The 20,715-nt window shown below is 39.5% G+C and overlaps 2 protein-coding genes across 23 annotated transcripts in view; one reads left to right on the top strand and one right to left on the bottom strand.

Annotated features, from left to right (window-relative positions):
* MAP3K4 (mitogen-activated protein kinase kinase kinase 4) overlaps positions 1-19,931 on the top strand; it is a 74,341-nt gene extending 54,410 nt beyond the window's left edge. For 6 of the 22 annotated variants that reach the window (XM_074580303.1, XM_074580298.1, XM_074580296.1 and 3 more), the window contains 9 exons: positions 3,762-3,862; positions 4,982-5,062; positions 6,092-6,283; positions 6,984-7,054; positions 9,327-9,443; positions 10,910-11,069; positions 17,238-17,360; positions 17,914-18,020; positions 18,227-18,706. In XM_074580303.1, the coding sequence (XP_074436404.1) occupies positions 3,762-3,862; positions 4,982-5,062; positions 6,092-6,283; positions 6,984-7,054; positions 9,327-9,443; positions 10,910-11,069; positions 17,238-17,360; positions 17,914-18,020; positions 18,227-18,583 (1,309 nt within the window). In that variant the 3' untranslated portion in view covers positions 18,584-18,706. Of the gene's footprint in view, positions 1-3,761; positions 3,863-4,981; positions 5,063-6,091; positions 6,284-6,983; positions 7,055-9,326; positions 9,444-10,909; positions 11,070-11,939; positions 12,052-17,237; positions 17,361-17,913; positions 18,021-18,226; positions 18,708-19,379 lie in introns of those variants that run through there. The other 16 variants (XM_074580311.1, XM_074580307.1, XM_074580302.1 and 13 more) reach the window with 7 other exon arrangements.
* AGPAT4 (1-acylglycerol-3-phosphate O-acyltransferase 4) overlaps positions 19,846-20,715 on the bottom strand; it is an 87,870-nt gene continuing 87,000 nt past the window's right edge. Inside the window, exon 10 of the transcript XR_012586185.1 lies at positions 19,846-20,695. The gene's annotated coding sequence lies outside the window, so the exon portion shown is untranslated. The remainder of the gene's footprint in view (positions 20,696-20,715) is intronic.

Raw genomic sequence — 20,715 nt, 5'->3', positions numbered from 1 at the left:
ATAAACTTAATACAAAAGAAACCATTCCTGTATCAGGATATGTAACAGACACCACTTCTGTATCATCTGTTTGCAGACATCATGAGTGAATTTTTTGGCAGACCTATGTTAGTATCTTTCTTGCTTTTTGGCCTCTGATTTGGCTGTTATATTTCAGAATGTTGGTGTTCCTTCTTCCCATACCACAGTCAGACCATTGACATGTCTCCCAGGTTCTCGAAATTTACTCTTTTTTTTTTAATTATTTTTTTTCCCCCTGCACTCCTGACTGTCAAAACCTTATATATATACACATGCATATATATATATATACACACACACATATGTGTATGTTCTTATTTCTACTGCAGAGTACCAGAAACTCTCTTGTACAAGAGATTTGTATAAATGGAGACACGTGATCTGGGTGTATCACACAGCTGTAGAGAAAAGAAAGAACAGGCAGTGAAAGAACAACAGATTGATGGTGACCAATGTGAACTTAGATATGACTTGATTATGAATTATTTATTTTTTAATAAATAATTCACAGTTGTTAGCCAACAAACCACAACCATCAGTGTTTGTTGATTTGTTACCAGATGTACAGCATTAACTTGTTAAAAGGGGAGTAAATTGTCACTTCTTACATAAAATCTTTCCTGCAAGCCTTTTCAGTTAATTTTTATGATAAGTTGTGACCTGCACGTACGGTAGCCTCTAGATGTACAGCTTGTGAGTCTGGGCCCTTTTCTTTTAATTGAAAATACATCCTGAATTTTTGTCATTCAAACTACATGTATTGTATATCCTTCATGCTTCTGTCTTAAGCCCCCTGTTGAAAAAGACAGAGGAGGCAGTATTCGGCACCACTATGCACTTGAAAAGCCATTTTCAAGTAAGTAACATTCTAGAGAACTTTCGCTGAGAGGTTCTGTCAGCTTCATAAGCTGACAGGGTGAGGGTTAATTAGTATTTATGATTTTGAAAATACAGAGCTTGTTTATTTGATAATTAGTCTTTACACAACATATGAAGCAGGTTGGTTTTTGTTTTTTGGGTTGTTTTTTCTTTTAGAACATGTACAGCACCTTGAGCCAAAGCATATCTTTGAGGCTAGTTAATTTTTCAAGAGGGAGATAGGAGGGTAGTTTTTAATACTTGTAGGCTTTGTTGTGATTTGATAACACTCAATGCAACTGCCAGGTTTATAATTTGACACACTTGAGTACAGTGGTACATTCTTTTAATGTTTTCTGCATGTGTGTCCTACACAAATATTGATCAAAATGTGAAGGTTGGCGTTTTGACAGTTTCTTCTAGTTCAAGAAGCTATTCATTAGGAAGAAAAGAAATAAGAATTTTACTTCTTAGTTGCAACCAAATGCATAATACTTTCATGGATTGTAACATGAAAGTCGATGTTAATGCGGCATTTTAGTTTAATTGCCTAGGCCTGTTTTTCAAAGACATGTGTTTTTGTTAGAGCTCCCAGTTTTCCCTTTTCTGATGGTTGTTAAAAAATATCACATGATTTTATTCTTTTTTGTGCATTGCCTGGATTTTTCAGTAGCATTTTTTAACCCTGGTATTATCTAGGAAGAATTTGAAGAAAAAAATTATTAAAGCAGAGACAGAGTTTTGGAGGCTTTTGTTGGGGTTTTTTAGGGGTTTTGTTTATTGAGGAAGACAAAATATTACACTGTAATATATTTATAGCAAATTTCTGGTTTTAGCGTAGTTAAAAGAAAGTTGCAAACTTTAACACAATGTGGTGATAAATTGAAATTACGAATTTCATTTATTTGCGCTCCAATGCGGAATCTGTTTGATCAAGCAAGCGTTTTTGGATTTTGTATACAAGAAGTGTGCAGTCCAGCTGCTGGAATAGCACAGAAACAGAAACTTTGTGCACTTTACAGAAGCTCTTTAGACACTTATGACATGATTGTAGGCATTAAATATCTAGAAAAAGTTGAATGTAGGAACTTGAACGTAGGAGGCTGATAGTACTAGGCAGTGCGTAGTGCACAAATGCCACCATAGTTCTATTGAAGTTTTTCTTTAAAAAAAAAAAAAAATCAGTTTAATATAACTAGAAAGTAAAATCCAAAGCAGCAATACCTGGTTGTTTACATTGAGCTTTCTGATGGTTATACATTTACACTATGTTCGTACTATGGCCTTTATAAGTGTTTAATTTCTGAGCTAGCTGGGGTTATTATTCATCTTTTTATATTTATCCAGGACCGGAGCAGAAATTTAGCAAATCTTCTTCTCTTTTACTCTATTTCTTTGCCTCATAACATGCACACAGTCTTTCTGGACACAAACAATAAAAGATCTGGGTGGCTAAGATGGGCCTGAAAACTATTTTAGACACCTGTATTCAAAGCTGAGATGCTTAAGGTCTTCTATTCAGCTACTGCCTCATTTTAGAGGTGCTTTAGCTTTGCTCTTTTTTAAGCTCTTTGTGAATCTGGAATTGTTGCTCTGTATGGGCTGAGAATATCCTCAGCGTTTTTGCCAAGTGAAACCTCACCTTCTTGAAGAGTACTGAGGATTTTCACTCGTTCAGTTCCAGTTCCTCCTCAAACTTAAAAGATCTAGTTGGCAGCAGTAGGGAGTGCAAAGCAGACATTGTGTTGAGAATGTTCACATGGGAATAGGGTGTCTTGGGTTTTGGCTTCTGTTCTCAAGATTGTGAAGCTTGTGTCTTTTTTTTAAATTTATTTTTTTAAAAAAACTATTATCAGGTAATAATTTTATACAATTCAGAAGCAACTTCAGGGCTGTAGGGAAGTTCTCTCATAGGTGTGCGCGCTGTATGATGCCAGGTATCTTTCATCTTTTTGTAGTTGTTAGTTTTCAGTGAAGGATTTAACAATGTTCCCCACTTTCCAGTAGTGTTTAGCTAATACCTCTAAAGCATTAGGTTAAAGCAGGCATCAGCCCCAGCTCTTCCCCACCAGGCTTTAAAAATTGAAAGGGAGCCTTGTGCAAAAGGGAGCTGTTGTAGAAAGACTTTCATGAGGAATTTATGGCTGTAAAATGGAGGTGGATTGATCGATGTCTTGGGCTGGAGAAAGGTGAATGAAGATTTAAGGATTTAAGGTTCATTTCTCTTAGTATTGTTTCCCTTTCTGTTCAATGTGCTTATTCATCTGGGTCTTATTCTGAGGTATCTAATTCTACTCTGTGCTGTCTGGAGGAGTTTGGGCCTCCAAGCAGTCAAGCTGCTGTCATTTAACGCTGTCCTTCCTGTCAGCTGGCTTGTGGCTCTTCTCGCTGGTTTTGACTTTATGACTATGGACTATGGCTGTATTTGTGGCACCCTAGGAACGTGTGAATTCAGTTACCACCCCATATCTGATAATGTGGCTCATGGCTCACATTGTCACCCTGCTGAATCACTTCTGATTGTATATCCAAACCTGGCACTAGCTGCAGCCTGCAGCAGCTTAGTCGGATGACAAAAGTCATTCAAATGAATTTTGTTGTTTTAGGCAAGTAGCTGTTTCAAGTAATTTATGCCTTTGAAACGTAGGTTTTTTTCATAGAGTGGCATAACTAAAATTATATAAAAAGTCTTCATTTGGGGGAAAAATAGCATGGAAAGGCTTTTCAGTTTACCTCTCAGCATCAGTTTTTCTTTCGTGTTACTTTCATTGTTCACGTCCTAGGCCTCAAAGGTTCTTCCTCTTTAAAACTGCAGTTAAATTGTCCCTAGTAGTTATTTAGTGCAATGCTAAGTTAATTAGTACAATGGCTCTTTTTAACAGGGGTTCCAGTGTCCCTGAAAATGATCGACTCTCTTCAATAGCAGCTGAGTTGCAGTTCAGATCCCTTAGTCGTCACTCCAGTCCCACTGAAGAGCGAGAAGGTGATTGTCACAGTAACGGATTGTGGCCTGGGTGTGCAGATGATTTAAGTCATTAACATATTTCTCTCTGATCCCAGTTCTTAGCCTTTCCAGAATGTTTTTTCACCTTTCCCCATTCAAAAACCTTAGATTTTTAACTTTCACGCTTATATTGTTGGAGTAAGTTCTGTTTTCAGTCATACTGTTTCAGAATTGTACCTGAAGGACTTTGCTAGTGTCTTACTAAGTTACAGTGTTCAAAATGAAATGAGTAACATAATTGCTGAATTATATACCCCATTCAGTAGTAAATTTCTAAATGCCATTAATGAGGTATGAACTGGACCCATCAGGACAGTGAAGAGTTTTCTGTCCAGTTCTTTAACTACCGCTGCAGTATTCATCTTACAAATACTTGCTGATATTTGAATACTGGAAGAAAGGACAGAGCGTGTGACTCGATGTCCTGATCAGGGCTCCCTCTTCAGGTTTCCCCAGCCCCTGTATGTGTGGTATTTATTACAACAAATACCTTGAAATATTGTTAAGATAGCGTGTTCTGTGCAAACTAAAATGAAGTACAAAATGCCAAGCGAAGTAGAGCTGATACTGTGGTCATCCTACAAAATGAACCGGATTTCTAAGAAAGAAATGCCTTAAAAATTTATACTAAGAGGTGTGGTAGATATTTTGCGGGGGGGTTGGTTTGGTTTTTTTAAGCAGATATTGAAAATATTGTCTACTTCATGGTTATTCACTTTTTTGTATATCTGTATGAATGGAAAACTGGCTTAGATTGGAATGAATAGAGGTCTTTTTCTAAGGAACCTTAGAAGCTTATTTTCCTACAGATTTCCTACATACTTGATTCTGAGTGCTCTGGCTTGAAGCGCTCCCCTCGGTTATGGAAGATCTCTGTTCCTGTATAAATTAAATTCTATTTCAGAATAGCTTTCATAATTTGTTTTCTAAAGATAAATAATTTTTGAATTCAAGAGCATACGTTGCTATATGGTTGCCTCGTATACTTGTAGGGTGTGTTAGTCCCAATATATAAGATCTCAGCTTCTGCTGAATATTGTGGCATAATCCTTAATATGAGATAAAGTCACTTTTACGCTCACAGTATTGTTTCTCTAGAACCAGCGTATCCAAAAGGAGATTCAAGTGGCTCATCCCGGCGGAGTTGGGAGCTCAGAACTTTAATCAACCAGACCAAAGGTAGGTGTCTTGGAGTCACTGTAATGTAACATCTCTGAAACTAGTGCTGTGTTGAAAGGCTGAATCGTAATGCTGATTGCGAAGAGGTTTTCACGGCTTTGTACACAGGAAGGGGCGGGGGGAAAATCCTGATTGCAGATAGAAGGTACTGCTAACAAAATCACAAGGGGTACTCTCTGAGGTGGGAGTAATTAAACTTCATAAAAATTACATATTTTGAGTTTCTGAAAGATACTAGCAGTGGTGTCCTACAAAGTGAGTACATTTTATTGCTATAGAAATTGCAGAAGTTTGCTGCCCCTTTACAGTGCCAGATTATGAATTGCCCTTCCTCACTTCCTAATATCTCTCCCCAACATGGGATTTTCTTATTTTGTGTGTCCAATAGTGTGTGATCCTAGACCATTTCCCAAATTCAAGGCTTTTATGGGGTCCCTTCCTCTCTGTCCTGCCGCTTATTTTCATGAAACTTAAAGTAACTTGATTACTTCTGAGACTCCTATACTGTACAGATACATACATATAGCTTTCTTACGTATATTCTGGCAGGGTAGAACCTCATGAAACATTACAGAAAAGTTTTCTGTCATATAAAAAGCTGATCTCTCATTGATGTGGCTCACACAGAACACAGGAAGAACAGCAAAAATTTTTCTGAAACCTTGAAGACTTATTTTTTGTTTGGAACATAAACAGTGAAGGAATTGAGTTTGTTTAATCTAGAAAAGAATTAGGGAAAATTGAAAATTTCTAGAAGACAAGGATTTTGGTTTAATTTAACTCTTGAACCCAGTAAGAGATTATTAGAAAAGTACCAGTGTTCTCATTTTACTTTAGTTTCATCTGTGATTCATAAGTGATAGTTTCATATGTGATTGCTAAAATGTTTCATTCTTTTCCTACATCTTAAATTAGACTCACAAAATAGTTGTCTTCTAACTGAGGTCACTTCACGTGATATCAAAGGTAACAAAATATAAACACAGTGAATATTTCTCAATCAAGGAAACTGTTCGTCACTCTTTTTAGACACTGCTTCCAAGCAAGCACCAATTGAAGCTGTTCAAAAGTCTGTTCAGTTGTTTGAAGAAAGGAGATACAGAGAGATGAGGAGGAAGAACATCATTGGCCAAGTTTGTGACACACCGAAATCTTATGATAATGTCATGCATGTAGGTTTGAGAAAAGTGACTTTCAAGTGGCAGAGAGGAAACAAAATTGGTACGTTCATTATACCTTCATTTATCGGGCTAAAATATCCAGCTTAATATTTTTGAAGGAAATCTAAGACTATTTTCTGAAATCTTGGGTCTCTGTGTAGGTAGGGGTTTCAGCTGTCAGGGTTTTCAGCTTTCCTGAAATCAGAATATTAAAGTACAAAATACCAGTGCAGCTAGCATTTCCATTACGTAGCACTTCAGTGAAGTTTTCACGGGTCAAATAGCAAGAAACAAAGGAGGAGAAGGATTTGGTTAGAACAAGTACTTAGGTATGATCCTGTGATTCCTGCATGTGTTCAACCCTGTAAAAGTTTGAGTTCTGCTTTTGGAAGAACCAGAAATATGAATGGAAATGAGCACAAACTTTGGGATTTTTTTAATTCACCAGTATTGTTGTTGTTCCCCCCATATGATGGTTGTTTCCTCTCTGGTTTGGGATTGCTGGGGAAAAATCCTCATATTCATGAGAAGTTTTCTTTCAGGTCAGCCTGTTAATATAACTTTTTTACTTTTAATCATCTTGAATTCAGGATCGTAAGTGTAGTATGAGGTGTTACAGGTTAAAAGCTACTTGAAATGCTAAATAAAGGTAAATAACCTTGGGAAGCACAATTTTCAGTGATGTGTTTTCTTATTGCAGTTTATGTACATGTTGCTTATTGAACGTAGTGTACTTAATTTTTCTTATTTTAATTCTGCAGGTGAAGGCCAGTATGGGAAGGTCTATACCTGCATCAGTGTTGACACTGGAGAGCTGATGGCTATGAAGGAAGTGAGTACTCTGTAAACAAGGATCACTGCTGCCCTTGTTTTTTCCAAACCGGATGTGCGCGAGTTAGCAGGCATTAAGAATTTCTGAACACTATTGTTAGCAATCTGGGAAAGGGTGGGAAGACAAATTGTTGCTTCATGTAGCCACATCTGCTGATATCACTTGTTCCTCCTTAAGTTGCGTAAGCTTTTTCTTTTCAGTTTACAGCTTTCAATTTAAATGTATGTAAAATGGATCATGGTTGTTCACTAATCCCTTAGGGATGTTGTGAACTTAATAAATGCCTGCTTAATATGTGTGAACTCCCATTATTTTGGGAAGAGTTTTCTGATTAGTGAGGACTGCACACAAACTTACATTTTACTTTGCAGTATCTCATCTCACTTTTTATTCCTTTCTTCTACATTCCTTTGAGAAAAAGAAAGGAAGTCTCACATCAGATGTTTTTCAGCTTCTCCTGTAGTTTAAGTGAGCCAGGTTGAGTCACAAAACTGTTGACTAACCTGGTGGGTACAGAAAATTTAATTTTCAGGATAGAAGTAAGTAAAGCTATGTAGGCGTAGAGATCCATTTTCCCTACGCATCTTGTTGTTTTGTCTTTCCACACGTTCAGACAACTGCGAGCATCAACTGTTCACAACAGTTACCATGCCAGCCATTTGGTGCAAGAGAAGTTGCATTTTATGAGCCAGTTCCTCCACACACACAATACGTATGTGATCTCTCAAAGGTGTGGAAAAGCAAGACTGCGCTTGTGCTTAACTTCTTGTACCATACTCATTCACTGACTAACTAATACCAACACTTGAAATTTTGGGTTGGGTTTTGGTATTTTTTTCCTGATGAAATAACATTTCCCCCCGCCGCCCCCCATCAGTAGCACACTGTTTCTGGAATTCAAAGTTGCTTTCTAGATGCAGGTGTTTTGTTTTTTTTTACAGAGCACATGTGTGCTCTTTAGCAGAAGTTCAAATAAGTTAAATGCACCTTGTTTGACAGACACTTCACTAGTAGGCTAAATATACAGTATGCTGCCTTTTCCCGTAGTATTTTTAACTTCCAGATTATTTCACCGAGAAACTTTCCCTGCTCCACCACTGTGGTCTTAAATGCAAACTCTTTGCAACTTCAAAATAAAAGGCTTTTCTCTATTTCCTTAAAGAGTACCTTGGGAGAACATTTAATTATTTATTCTTAAACTGGTTAAAAACATTGCATTCCCCCCAAGATTTCTTCAGACTTTATTGTCTTAACCACAGCGTCATTAAAATCTGTACAAATTAGAGTGGACAGGCTTTACTGCAAATACGTAGCATTGCAATTTCAAGTGTTAGGAAATACATAAAATTCTTGAATGTCATTTGTCACCTTTTTGCAATCTCCATGTGTTTAGTTTTACCACTGTTTGAGTACAAACTGTATCCTGGAATTGTTATACAGAACAAAACAATCATAATATGATAGCAACCAAAGGTAAAATATGTGCGTTTATTTCTCTCCGGTTGTCCTGTACTCAATTAATTGAAGTTTCTGCTTTCTACCAGCATGGTAAAAGTAGCATCTTCCATAACTCGCTATGCATTTTGCTGATCTTTGTTTGAATAGAAGCTTTAAATCAGTTTTTGAGAAGACTTGAAAATTTTTTTTCCTCCATGAAAAATCCATCACGGCATATTGTAGGAGAGCTGATGAAAACCTGTTTCTTATATCAAAACCTTGGTATTTGTGGTTTTTGTTCCATGGTATTTGTTCCGTGCCACACCTTTTCCTTGCAGCTGCCTCATTCTCAATGAAGAAACCCCTCAAAGAAATCCCTTAGAATCTCCGTTGATGAAGTACCTGGAAACTAGTCTTTCTTGCATGATAGCTCTCACTGATGTTACTTTCAGATTCTCTTGTACTGTGTCTGTCTACCACGTTTAAGCCAGAAGGCAAGCTCGGAAGAGATATATTTGTACACACGTGTATATTTATACATTGAAGTAACAGCATTTTGCTGTTATAAAGTTTATACATCATTGTATTTGTATGTAATTTTCCAAAAATAGTTTGGTGTTCTTTTTTGTTTAAGTTTGGGGATGGAGGGGTGGTATTTTGGGGCTATTTGTGCAATGATGCTGTTTTTAAAAACAAAAAAAAGAAGAAAAAAAAAAAGGCTTTTTTAGCTGTTTTCTTGATTTGTGTTTGGTTTAGGGTGGGTTGTTTGTTTTCTGGGGTTTTTTTCCATAGTAATTTGAAATAGCGGCAAACTAATAAAAAGTCTTTCTTGCAGATAAGATTTCAACCTAATGATCACAAAACCATCAAAGAAACAGCTGATGAACTGAAGATTTTTGAAGGCATCAAACACCCTAATCTTGTTCGTTATTTTGGTGTGGAGCTCCATAGGGTAAGAAAACCTAAATTATTGTGGCTTTTTTATAGGGCAGAGAGAAAATTTTAAGAAGCTTTGGATCATTGGAGGTTTTACTTGAGCACATTATAGTTCAGCTTAATTGTCTGGGTATCTCTGTGAATTGCAGTGTGTCTTCTTTCCTCTGAATGTTGAGGTCTCTGAAACACAGTTTGGAGACATTTTTTGGAACCGGTACATAAACAGAGAACGTTCACAATAAGTGAATAGAGCGAGTAATGCTCTATTCTTTTTAGAGCAGTTTAACTGCTCTAAAAGAAGCTATATCATATACGCTACGGTAACTTCTGTGTGTAGACAAAGACTGGACAGCCTAAAAACAATCACTGTTAGCAACAAAGGTTGTACCAAGATCTTGTTGAGTTCTGGAAAAATTTTGTGCTGCTGTTTAAATCATGCTGCCAGACAAGTATGTTAAGGAAGCAGATCTTCTGGGATTCAGCTAGCATCTCTTCAGAAGGAAAAAATTTTCTTGCTTGAGCAGCAGAACTGGTTTTCTTAACGGAGTTGGATTTCAGAATTGTGTGCTGAGATACCCTACTTTTTCTTACTCTCTGCTTCCCACATGCCCTTCCCACCTCCCCCTGTGAGTCTCAGGTCCTTCCTGTATCTCTACCGAGTGAGGTGGGCAGGGAACAGGACACCTGGTGTCTGGAAAGCGTTGTGTGGTCTTGATTGATTTGCTTAATACAAATGGGTTGATTTGCTGACCCATTGCTGGTTTAGAAGGGGTCAAAGACTGTTTTCTGTCTGCATTTTTTTTACTTGAGAACACAACTTTGGGTGTCTGTGCCATTGGGTCGTTGGTTTCTAAGGCTAGTTTAAGACCTTAGTGTCTTTGCCATCTTTTTGTATTAATAAAGTCTGGCTGAAATTGGCTGGGCTTGGCGACACAGGAAGGGAACTTTTCCTTAAAGTGAGTTAGAGTTGGCATTCTTCAAGCCATAGACAACAACAAAATACTTGCCCTCCCCAAGAAATCAACACATGATATTGCAGGAACTGGGAGAGAGAGAGGAAAAAAAAAAAAAAAAAGCACAACCAAGCCCAAAACATCGTTTTACCTTGTCTCTAAACATGGAAAGGATTTTCTTGTATTTCTGCTTAATACACCTACAAGATTTCCAAAGTGCTTTTTGGTTGATGCCAAAGCAACGTATTTTATACCACCAAATAGTATCAGTTACATACAAATGATGCAGATAGACGTGTAGCAGAGATTTTCCATAGCTGTGCAATAGAATATATGGGGTTGAAGCATGCCCAAGAAAACAGAGTTCTGAAGAGATGATTTATTAGATATTCCATGGTAAGAGGTACTTCCATTACTCTTTTCACAAACAATGAAGGATGGAAGGAAAACTTGGTCCTAATTCAGTGTTTAAAAATAAAGAAGAAAAAAAAATTTAAACCAATCAAATCCGGTTTGGTTCCCACAACAGGAGGAAATGTACATCTTCATGGAATACTGTGATGAGGGCACTCTGGAGGAGGTATCAAAACTGGGCCTTCAGGAGCATGTCATTAGGCTCTACTCAAAGCAAATCACGGTTGCTATCAATGTACTACATGAACATGGTATTGTTCATCGAGACATTAAAGGTAATGTTAACCAAAAAAGGTAATGTTGTTGTTTCAGTGCGGTAGATGAGGGTGGGGGGGAGGGATGGGGGACATTTTCGCAGATTTAGTGCACATTATCTATGTGGCCATTAAGTGTATAAAACTTTCCTCTTGTTTTTCAATTTACAAGTTATTGGCTAGTTACATGCTCCTTTTTAAGTGCAGAACATAAAAAATATTCACAGTTGGTGTTGCAAACTCATAAATTCTGACCATGATTTATATAGTTTCTGTAGAGGTTGTTAAGATTGTTGGGGATTCATCCAATCTCAGATTTTGGTCCTTGTATTTTTAGTACTAATATACCGACTTATGTAATGTTGATTTTCTTCTCATCTGTGCAAGAAACTGTTTTCTGGGAGCTGACTAGCAGTGTACAGTGCTAGAGTTGTTCATCAGCACTTTTCCTTGTGATTCCCATTTTCCAGAAAAGTTTTAGGATTTCAGAGGAATGGTGGTTTAAACATAGTAACAAAAGCCTTGTTAAAAGAAATTAACATTACTTATCTAGTGGGGTTTTTGCCATACATTTATCTACTCATGCCTGGGTCTCAGCTTTTGCAGTCTGGAACTATAATAACTGAAGGGGGGGTTGGTTTGGGCATTTGCTTAAGGCACCCAGTATCAGTCCGCATTTCACATTCATTTTTCTTTTCCTGCGCCTTCCAAAAACATCCTCCATGTCTAGTTCTCTTGGTTTTGTTAGTCTGGCATATTTTGCTCACCTATGGCAGAAACTTAAGAGCAGGTAGGGGAAACAATGCACACAGTATGCCCTGCGAACGCTCATTTTATGACAAGGTAGTGCAACCCAACGATGCTGGGTTTCTATGTCCCTCTTGCTCACAGGGTTTTGAATCACCGCAGCAGTGTAGGAGATTCCCAGTTGCTCTTGGTCCTTTGGCCTCGTGCTTCTCATTTGGGAAAAGAACTATCTACGATCCAGAGGCCTCCCACCCAGGTAGGCCACTCTTGGGTCAGTTTTGGCTTTTTTTCCTAGAAAACACTTTCCCTCACTCCTATTACCCAGCAATCTTGCCTTTTCTGGTTCTCCTTCCTGACCAAAGGTTTCTCTCCAGTTGTGGATTTCCCTTCGTGCTTTTCACAGTGCCCTCCTTGCCCTTTACTTGATCATTCCAAATCCAGGTTCTGCTTAGCTGGATTACGCTCTCCTGGAAGCTCGTTGTGATCAAAGTCCAAGGCTGGCCGACAGGGATTTCTTTTGTGCTGCTGTATGTCATTACTGATTCCTAGATATGTTTCCAAATAGGCCTTCCTCTCATCAGGGAAGTGAGGAGAGCGGTCTGACAGAACTGTAATGCTGTGCTATCTGAGGGTATTTCTGTTGCAACAGGTTCCTCATACCAAATGTTGGGATGTTCCTTGAGAATAACAGCAGCTATAAACAGAGGGTCACTGCAGACACGTCTGTCTATAGTTTTTTTCCCGAAACTTAATAACAGGATATGAAGACAGACCACAGAGGGTATTTGTATAAAGGATGCCTGATGTTACGTTGGAAGTCTCTCGCTTGCTGTCTCCTTTTATGCTAACGTTGCATCCCCAAGTTTTCAGGCTAACGGCAGTAAAGAAAACTCTGGTTTTACTTTTAGCTCTTATGTAGTCGGGTACTCTTATTTTTCTGATAGGGAAGAATTAGAATACGTCATTCAGACTGTTAAAACTGGAAATCTCGCTGTCAGGTCACACACTCTTGTGGTCTGTTTGATGACTGTAAGTGTGGATCTGTTTCTTTCAGCAGCAGATAACCAATTCTTAGAGTAACGGTTTATACACATCCCGCAGTTGGTGACTGCAAGTACTTTGTGCTCCAAAATTGAGTGTTTTGGTTAGTAGTGTCCACTAGTGGCACCGTTGTCCTTCAGATGCTGTTATGGCATCCAGTTCTATGAGTGTAAAAGATGAAGCAAGACACAGGTGCCTTGAATCCTTTTTCAACCCATGGTTGTGAGAGCAAACTGGGGGTAGTGTTGGCTGGTTGCTACACTTGGCTGCACTGGTTTTGATTAGTCTGCATCAATGTGTAAAGTAGTTGGTCTAGTATGTAGCAGGTGATTAAGTCTTTTGGGATGGCATTTTTTTATCTCTGTCCTGGTTATTGGATTTTAAGCCCTGTGGCTAAGCCCAGATTCCTCGGTTATAATTACTTCGCTTTTTGCAAGCAAGCTGTTCTGCTCAGTGATCGAGAATGATGGAATATTAAATGCTGAATGAGTCTCTGGATGTCTCTGGTTGAGCCCTCTGTTCAAAACACGGCCAACCTCAGTATCAGAACAAATGTCAAATTACATCAAATTGCTCAGGACCTTGTTCACTTGAATTACGAATATCTCCAGGGATGGAGATTCCCTTTTCTCTGGGCCTCCGTCCCAATGACTGACCTATCACCATCGTGAAGAACTTTTTCCTGATGCCTCCCTTGAATTTACAGAGGTGTGTCCATTGCACCAGATCCTTTCACAGCGTGCCCTTGAGGAAAAAGTCTATTTCCATCTTCTTGATATCCTCCCATTACAACTGAAAACAGCAATAAATTCCACACACACACTCCTCCAGTCTTTCCTTCTTCAAGCTACACAAACCCATCTTTCAGCCTCTCCTTGTACATTGTGTGCACCAGCTCTCTGACCGTCTTGATGCTCTTCTGCTGGGTTTGCTCCAGTCTTGTACTGGGGAGCCCAAAAGCAAGACACAGCACACCGAGTGTGGTCTCGCAGGTACTGAATTGACAAGAATTAGTCAATGAGGTCATACTTGGTGCTTTCTCTCCAGGAGAGAAGGGCATATTCCTGAAGAGTGCTTGGATTTTGTTTTCAGAATGAATACAGAAAACAAAGGGATTGTATCTGAAACTTCAGTAAATTAAGCCTGTGAATGAGATGCTCAAGGCCAGGAAGTCTTCATCAAAGTGTTATTGTACTCTTGTTAACTTTGATGTTAGCTCTCAAAATTTCTGCTACTCCTGCCTTCGTGTCTTCATGGTGAGCACAGGGGAAGGCAGGCCATTCAACAAGAGACAGAAGGCTGCTCAACAGATGAGTACAGGCACGTGTCACACTTTCTAAAGTAGAATACTAAAGCTGATTTTTCTCATCGAAGGGTAGCATTTGGCCTGCTTGTTTCTTGGATGAATTTGGCTGCTGTACTGCTTAAGTACTGGCTGAGGAATGTCTGTGAGCTGCCCCTCTTTGTGGAATTATGCCACAGCCTTTAGTGGGACCTTTGGTACTGCTCCTCAGACTCACGGTACTTACACCAGCGCCTTTGGAATATCACGCCACTGCAGTTTTCACTGCGCTGCATACGGGGCTGACTTGGTACAGAGATCCAGGGCGTGAAACTTCAGTTTAAATGCTTTGGGTCATAGCTATTGTTTTTTCTAGCAAGGGTACAGCTTTTGACATTTGGTCTTTGTTTGCAGCCTGCCCAGAACATCTTGTGATACAAATGGCAGTCGGGCTGTGCAGAACTGGGCTCCTTCCTGCCTCTGCCAAGTACATCCAATGAAGATGCTTTTGGCAGTGTATGTGTAGGAGGAGAGAAGGAACAGATGGGTGTTGTGCCTTTTGCTGTTCTAGCTGTGATCTCCAGTTTTATTTTGCTTATTAACCATGCAGATACGGCAGGAATTTTGTTACATGCACAGTAGTATTAACTGTCAGAGGTAAAAAGGATCGAGCACTTTCAAAATACTGCCCTTGCGTTTCCTGTTCTCTTACCCAGGTCCTGCTGGATTCTGTGCAGGTTTCATCTAACAAGGAGACCCTTTGTAAAGACTCCTCCTAGAGTCTGATCTTGGTCTCTGAAGCAGAGACCAAGCAGCTTACAAAACACAGGCTCCGGCAGACAGTGCATCAGTGGAAGCCGTATTCAAATAGCTGACAGAAAATGTCAGCAACACGAGTCTTCAAGTGCTGTCTCTTTCTTTGTGGCAAAACTTTGGTTCGTTGCTTTGTTCCATTTGACAGTTCCAGGTGCTTTCAGGACAAAGGCTCACAGGAATTTTCGCAGTAACATTTATGCTAAATTGTCATGACTTTTTTTTTTAAAGGGACAAATTTAGTTTGAAAGGCCTTGTAAGTAGGTTCTGAAGTGTATTAAACCATCACAATAGCTTTAGATTCAGTCAGAAGAGAGATGGTTGCACTTCAGCTCTGCCGGTTTCCAGCCGCTGCAGTAGTAAGAAACTACTTTGTAGCCTTCCATGAAATTTGCATGTTGCTTTCTTGAGGAATGGGAACATAAGTTTCCAAAACATCCTTGTAAAAGTGTTTGCTAGTGATGGCTATTTTTCCCAAGCTCTTTGTGTGGGCTAAGTGCACCTATTTCTATATGACAAGTAATTGCTTGAAAATCATTAGAAGAAGAAAAGCTGTGGGCAGTAGTTCAAAGGAAAAAGATACTGATAGAGTAACTCGCTCTTCTAATGCATTGCCCATATTTAGTGTCCCCTTGAGCTGCCTTGTACTGCTTTGGTGTGTTTCTGGATTCTTTTTCATTCAAGGGGCTGAGGGAAGGTCTGTCCAGCTCCATTACATGTGCCTGTGATTGCAGGGTGACTCTGGACACCTGTGTTTGGCTGGCAAACTGCAGAACCCAGCCAAAGAATTCTGATCTTGAGTATTTGCAGGCACCTGAATACAAGGAGTGGAAAACTTACAGACACAATATGCATAAGAATTTATTAACTGAGCGTTAATTCTTCTAGAACTTGTAAAAGGCTTACAGTAATTAAAGGTTGGAATTTATTTCTGTTAATGATTTCTCTCCTCCTTTGATAGTGCAGTTTAATGCAACACCTCTTCAACTAAAGAAATCTTGCTTTAGTTATCAAGCATCCTCATGGTAGTTAGAGAAGCCCTTTGAGAAACGGGCAGGGTTTTGTCATCATTGACCTGCACTGCCTTCTTTTTTGACTTGAGTTTTTTGAGGATTATTTTTGTTTTCCATTAATATCTTGGGGATGCCCAGCCACGCTAACAAGATAAAGTCATTAACTAAGAGAACATAACACAAAGGAGGAGCAGCCAAGGATTCCTGCAGTGACCTATGTTCAAGGTGAAACAAAAATGAGAAACTTCTGAAGGCTGTATTCAGATGAGCTATTTTAGAAAGAAACTTCTGTGTAGCATGGGAAAAGGCAATGTGTAACAAAGCCCCCAACATTTGCCTACTCCTAGTGTAGAGGAGCAGTTTCGTTCTGTGCAAACCATTCGTCTTTCCGCACAGGAGTTCATAGCTCAAGCTGTATTTCTGCCAGGTGACTTTTGCAACCTACTTGTGGCTTCATTGTGGTACTTCCAGAATCCAGGATTTGGCCTGACACGTATAGTGAGCTCCTTCTGTTTTCTGTTGGCTGTCAACATGTCTTTTGGCAGGATGTTGAATGAAAGAAAACCACTGGTTATCGAAACCACTTGGCTTATGTTGCGGTGTTGTGTAGAGCAAGTGACTTGAAGCCAACTGCAGATTCCCCTTGGAGATTTTCAGCTATGCTAGTTGGCAGTGTAGCCACTTATTATAACAGTAATAAGAAATAGAACAGAAATCCTTCTGGAAGTAGAGCGCAATAGGAGTGGGCATTTGGTAGGACATGTAATACAATGCTATAAGCTCCATTTTGCAAGTCTGCCATGATGACACAGCTGTACGATACCATCTGTCTTCACTCAGCAGAACTGCAAAGATGGCTAGTGGCAGGTACGCAGCCATGGCCTCTGCCAGGAACCTCCTTAAGGACAGATGTTTTCTTGCAATGCAACACTCACAAGGATAAGCACTGGAATTCATAAATTCCTGGAGGAGTATTTTCTCCTAACGAGCACGTATGGAAAGGTGATGAGTTTGCCTGCAGTACTGCTTTGTGTTTTGAACACTTCTTGTTGTCGGCTTCCAGTACGCTTAGTGTTAACGCAAACCCACCAAAAATCCCATTGGCTAATGGTAATGTACCCTTTGGGGAACATCTTTAATGCTGTCGTATTCCATGCTTAATCTACAGGTAAAGATTTAAGTGCGAATTCAGCTATTATCTACTGTGTAACTTCCAAGAGTATTTTGAGAAGCCCTCACTCCTCGATTCAGCACTGGTTTAACAAGGGCTACTGGTTTTGTTGTGTTTCCTAGGTGCCAACATCTTTCTTACCTCATCTGGACTGATTAAACTAGGAGACTTTGGGTGCTCAGTGAAACTGAAGAACAACACCCAGACAATGCCTGGAGAAGTGAACAGTACTTTGGGGACTGCAGGTAAGGAAGCATGTGCTAGGCAGATACTTGTCTAGTTACCGTAAAAGAAGATACCTCTGCCAAAAGTCTGGGCTGGAGTAAAATGACGTGTTTCAGGGAAACGTGATTTTACCTCAGCTAGTTAGATGTGCTTTACATCCAGAAGCCAAAGCAATCAGTGAACGACGTAACTGGAAAGATAAAGTTGTATTTGTCTGGTAACTATAAAGGTGCTGGAGCTTGTGTTTTCCGTGGTTGTATCTTTCTCTGCAGCCTTACTGAAGCAGTACTGTTCTTACTGAACAGCTGCTTAATCTATTATTAAAAAATGAAAATAACTGCCGGCATGTACTGTACCAGCATTTTCACTATCACTTTTCAAACTGAAAGACAGTTACGCTGCAAATGTGTCAAAGAACAAGAAGCCAGCAAATGACAAAACTCATCAAGAAAAGCTGAGTGGTAATTCATTACAGACATATTAAAAACCACCTGGTTTTGCCCAGTTAATCGCTTAATGTGTGCTGTTCCTTCTGCTGTATGAACTGATGACATCCTATGTGTTGTTTCAAAGCGTACATGGCTCCAGAAGTAATTACTAGAGCTAAAGGAGAAGGGCACGGACGTGCGGCGGACATCTGGAGCCTGGGCTGCGTTGTTATAGAGATGGTCACTGGCAAGGTAGGGATGGTTTATGTGCTGAATGAGCACAAACTGTCCTTAGCACTTTCTCTACAAATTCTGGTCCTGCTCCCAGCAATTTGTCACACTTAAGTCTGCAAGTACCAGGGTGGGTTTTAATTTCCTGGGGTACAGAAATATATGCTCTATTGGATAGCAAGTTACGCGCTAAACCTTGCGCTTAGCAATGCTGTTACCTGTTGCAGAGGCCTTGGCACGAATATGAGCACAACTTCCAGATCATGTATAAAGTGGGGATGGGTCATAAACCTCCTATTCCTGACAAAGTGAGCCCAGAAGGGAAAGACTTCCTTTGCCACTGCCTGGAAAGTGACCCAAAGATGAGGTGGACGGCCAGCCAGCTCCTCGATCATCCTTTTGTCAAGGTTTGTCTCCTGGCTTTGGCTACAAAGGCTGTAGATGGGGATGGGAAAGAGCTTTTAGTTGGCTTCATCATTGGCAGCTGTGCCACAGGGCTCTGTGTCATGGTGGGAGGCTGTCCAGAGACTAAATTGATGCTGTCCAGAGAACAAGGTTTGGCAACTTTTTGGAAGCACATGTGATGTTGGTAGGAAATGTTTGGCTAAAAGAACCTGGTGTGCACCATGCAATAAACTTTCACTGCTCTTTTGAGATGCGTTATTTTTACATTAAAAAGACTTGTCCAGACTTCATTTCAGTGGTAGTTAATTGATCTGAAGGGCTATGTGCCTAAAACTTCAGTGAGTACACACGCACCGACCTCTGTAATGTAGAGATAAGGGTCCTCCAAAAAAGTGAGAAACAAGCACATACTTGAGAGCTCTACCATCTTCCAGTGCAAGGGGCTGCTTTTCTTTTAAGTTGAATGTTTATCTGGCGGTCAGCATAACAATCTGCAGTTCTTGCATGAACTTTGGTTTAATTCTTTGCTTAAGAATAGGCAAATATTCACAGCTACAAATTTAGGTGTATTAGTAACGTCTTCTTTGAAGAAGTAGGAGGACAGTAGGTTATTGAATTCTGTCCCGTTTTCCAGCAGAAAGTTGTTCGCTTTGGTATTCTGGTTCAATAACAGCATGTTTGGGATCATCATACCCATCCCTCCTCAGTGCAGCTGTAGCCAGATCCCATCCACCACAGAGGCAGAACACCTTTTTAGGCACATAAGAGTTGCCCGGTGACAGATAGTGGAAACACCAGTATTTGCATATAGACACTTGTAATTCATTATCTGTATTACAAGGGAGAAAGAAGAAAGCTTCAAAGATGTCCTGTTCCCTTTCCGTTCAATGAAGATGCTAAAGAAATTGATCTGTCATCATCTTCTTGCTGCAGTGGGGAGACAATTGAATTAATTGCCTTTTGTCCTCCTCACAGGTTTGCACAGACGAAGAATGAAGTTATTCAATCTCTGGCCTTTTTTATTCTGGCAAGATAGCTTTTAATCACTACTGTATGTAATATTTACATAAAGACTGTGCTGAGAAACAGTATAAAAGTTGAACTTACGAAGACTGCACAAGTGACGAGCGTCACTTTCTCTGCTGCTCCTGTATGTTTTACTTGGCACACGTTGCTCATGTGACAGTGTCCGCAAGTTGGAAGAAGCTGCATGTTTCAGTGAAAGTGCCATTACTACTGTATATGGACCATACCTTTTTTTTGTTCTTTCTCCTGTTTCTCATTTGATTGAGAACTGTAATGTTAATATGTAGTATTTTTGAACTCTTTAGGTTCAGAAAAATGCTGTAGTGTTATCAGGCGTTATGGACCTTGTTTTTTAATCTGTTTGTTGAGTGCACTGACTGTGAACTTTTACTGGTTTTTTTGTTTATTTGTTTTTGGCAAGCTTCAGATTTGTTATGCACAAGGCTGATTAATGAAATTTTAAAAAAAAAGTTTTTTCTCAATAAATGGTTTATTTTAGGAGTTGTTGGTGAAGGGTTTTTCTTATGAAAATAGATCTGTGGGGTCATGTGATGTTTTAAACTTTTTTTTCAATACTTGTTTAAGACTTAGGCTAACTGAACTGGAATAAGCTTCTCTTATATTACAATAGTCAACGTTTTGTCAAGTTCAAGATGTGTAAGCATCATCTTGCGTTGCACAAGTGATAATAGAGTTAAGGTCCCGCCCCTTCATCCCCTCTGATGTGCAATTCCTGACACTACGTAGTGCATAAGGGTTAGAGGCATGGGCTGAAATAATTTTCTTCTTGAATGCAAGTACTGTGAAGAGGGAATGGTCTGTGTGGCATTTCTGTGGCCAAGAGGCAAATCAGTTAAGATTATTCTTGTGTTCTGTTTGGCAAAAACAAGAACTTCCTGTTAGCTTTTGAAAACTGATTTCTTGATTCCAGACTTTGACTTCCCCACCCCCAATTGTCATCGGTCTCAGAAAATGAAGTGAAGTTAGAAGTGGTCAGCAATTAGAAGAAACAGTCTGCAACTCTCCATGCAGTTAGATTATTTTGTTTGGCGTGCTATTACGAACAGATGACTTAAAACTGTTACTTGTAAGTGTTAGTGCAGTTTACATGATCCTGTTACAGCTTTAGACTTGAAAACGGGTAACTTGTAAAGCAGAGAACTTGCTTTTAATATTTGGCTTTCTTCTAAGGTCCTGTCGCTCCTCTTAATCTGAAAATCCTTGGTTTGTTACAGGTGTGGGGTGGCTTTCAGCAGCTGGGTGAGCTGTTGAGAAGGAATGTGAA

Source organism: Larus michahellis, chromosome 3 (genome assembly GCF_964199755.1).
Source record: "Larus michahellis chromosome 3, bLarMic1.1, whole genome shotgun sequence".
In the NCBI taxonomy this organism is placed as follows: Eukaryota; Metazoa; Chordata; class Aves; order Charadriiformes; family Laridae; genus Larus; species Larus michahellis.
This window is presented reverse-complemented; position numbering and strand designations above follow the sequence as displayed.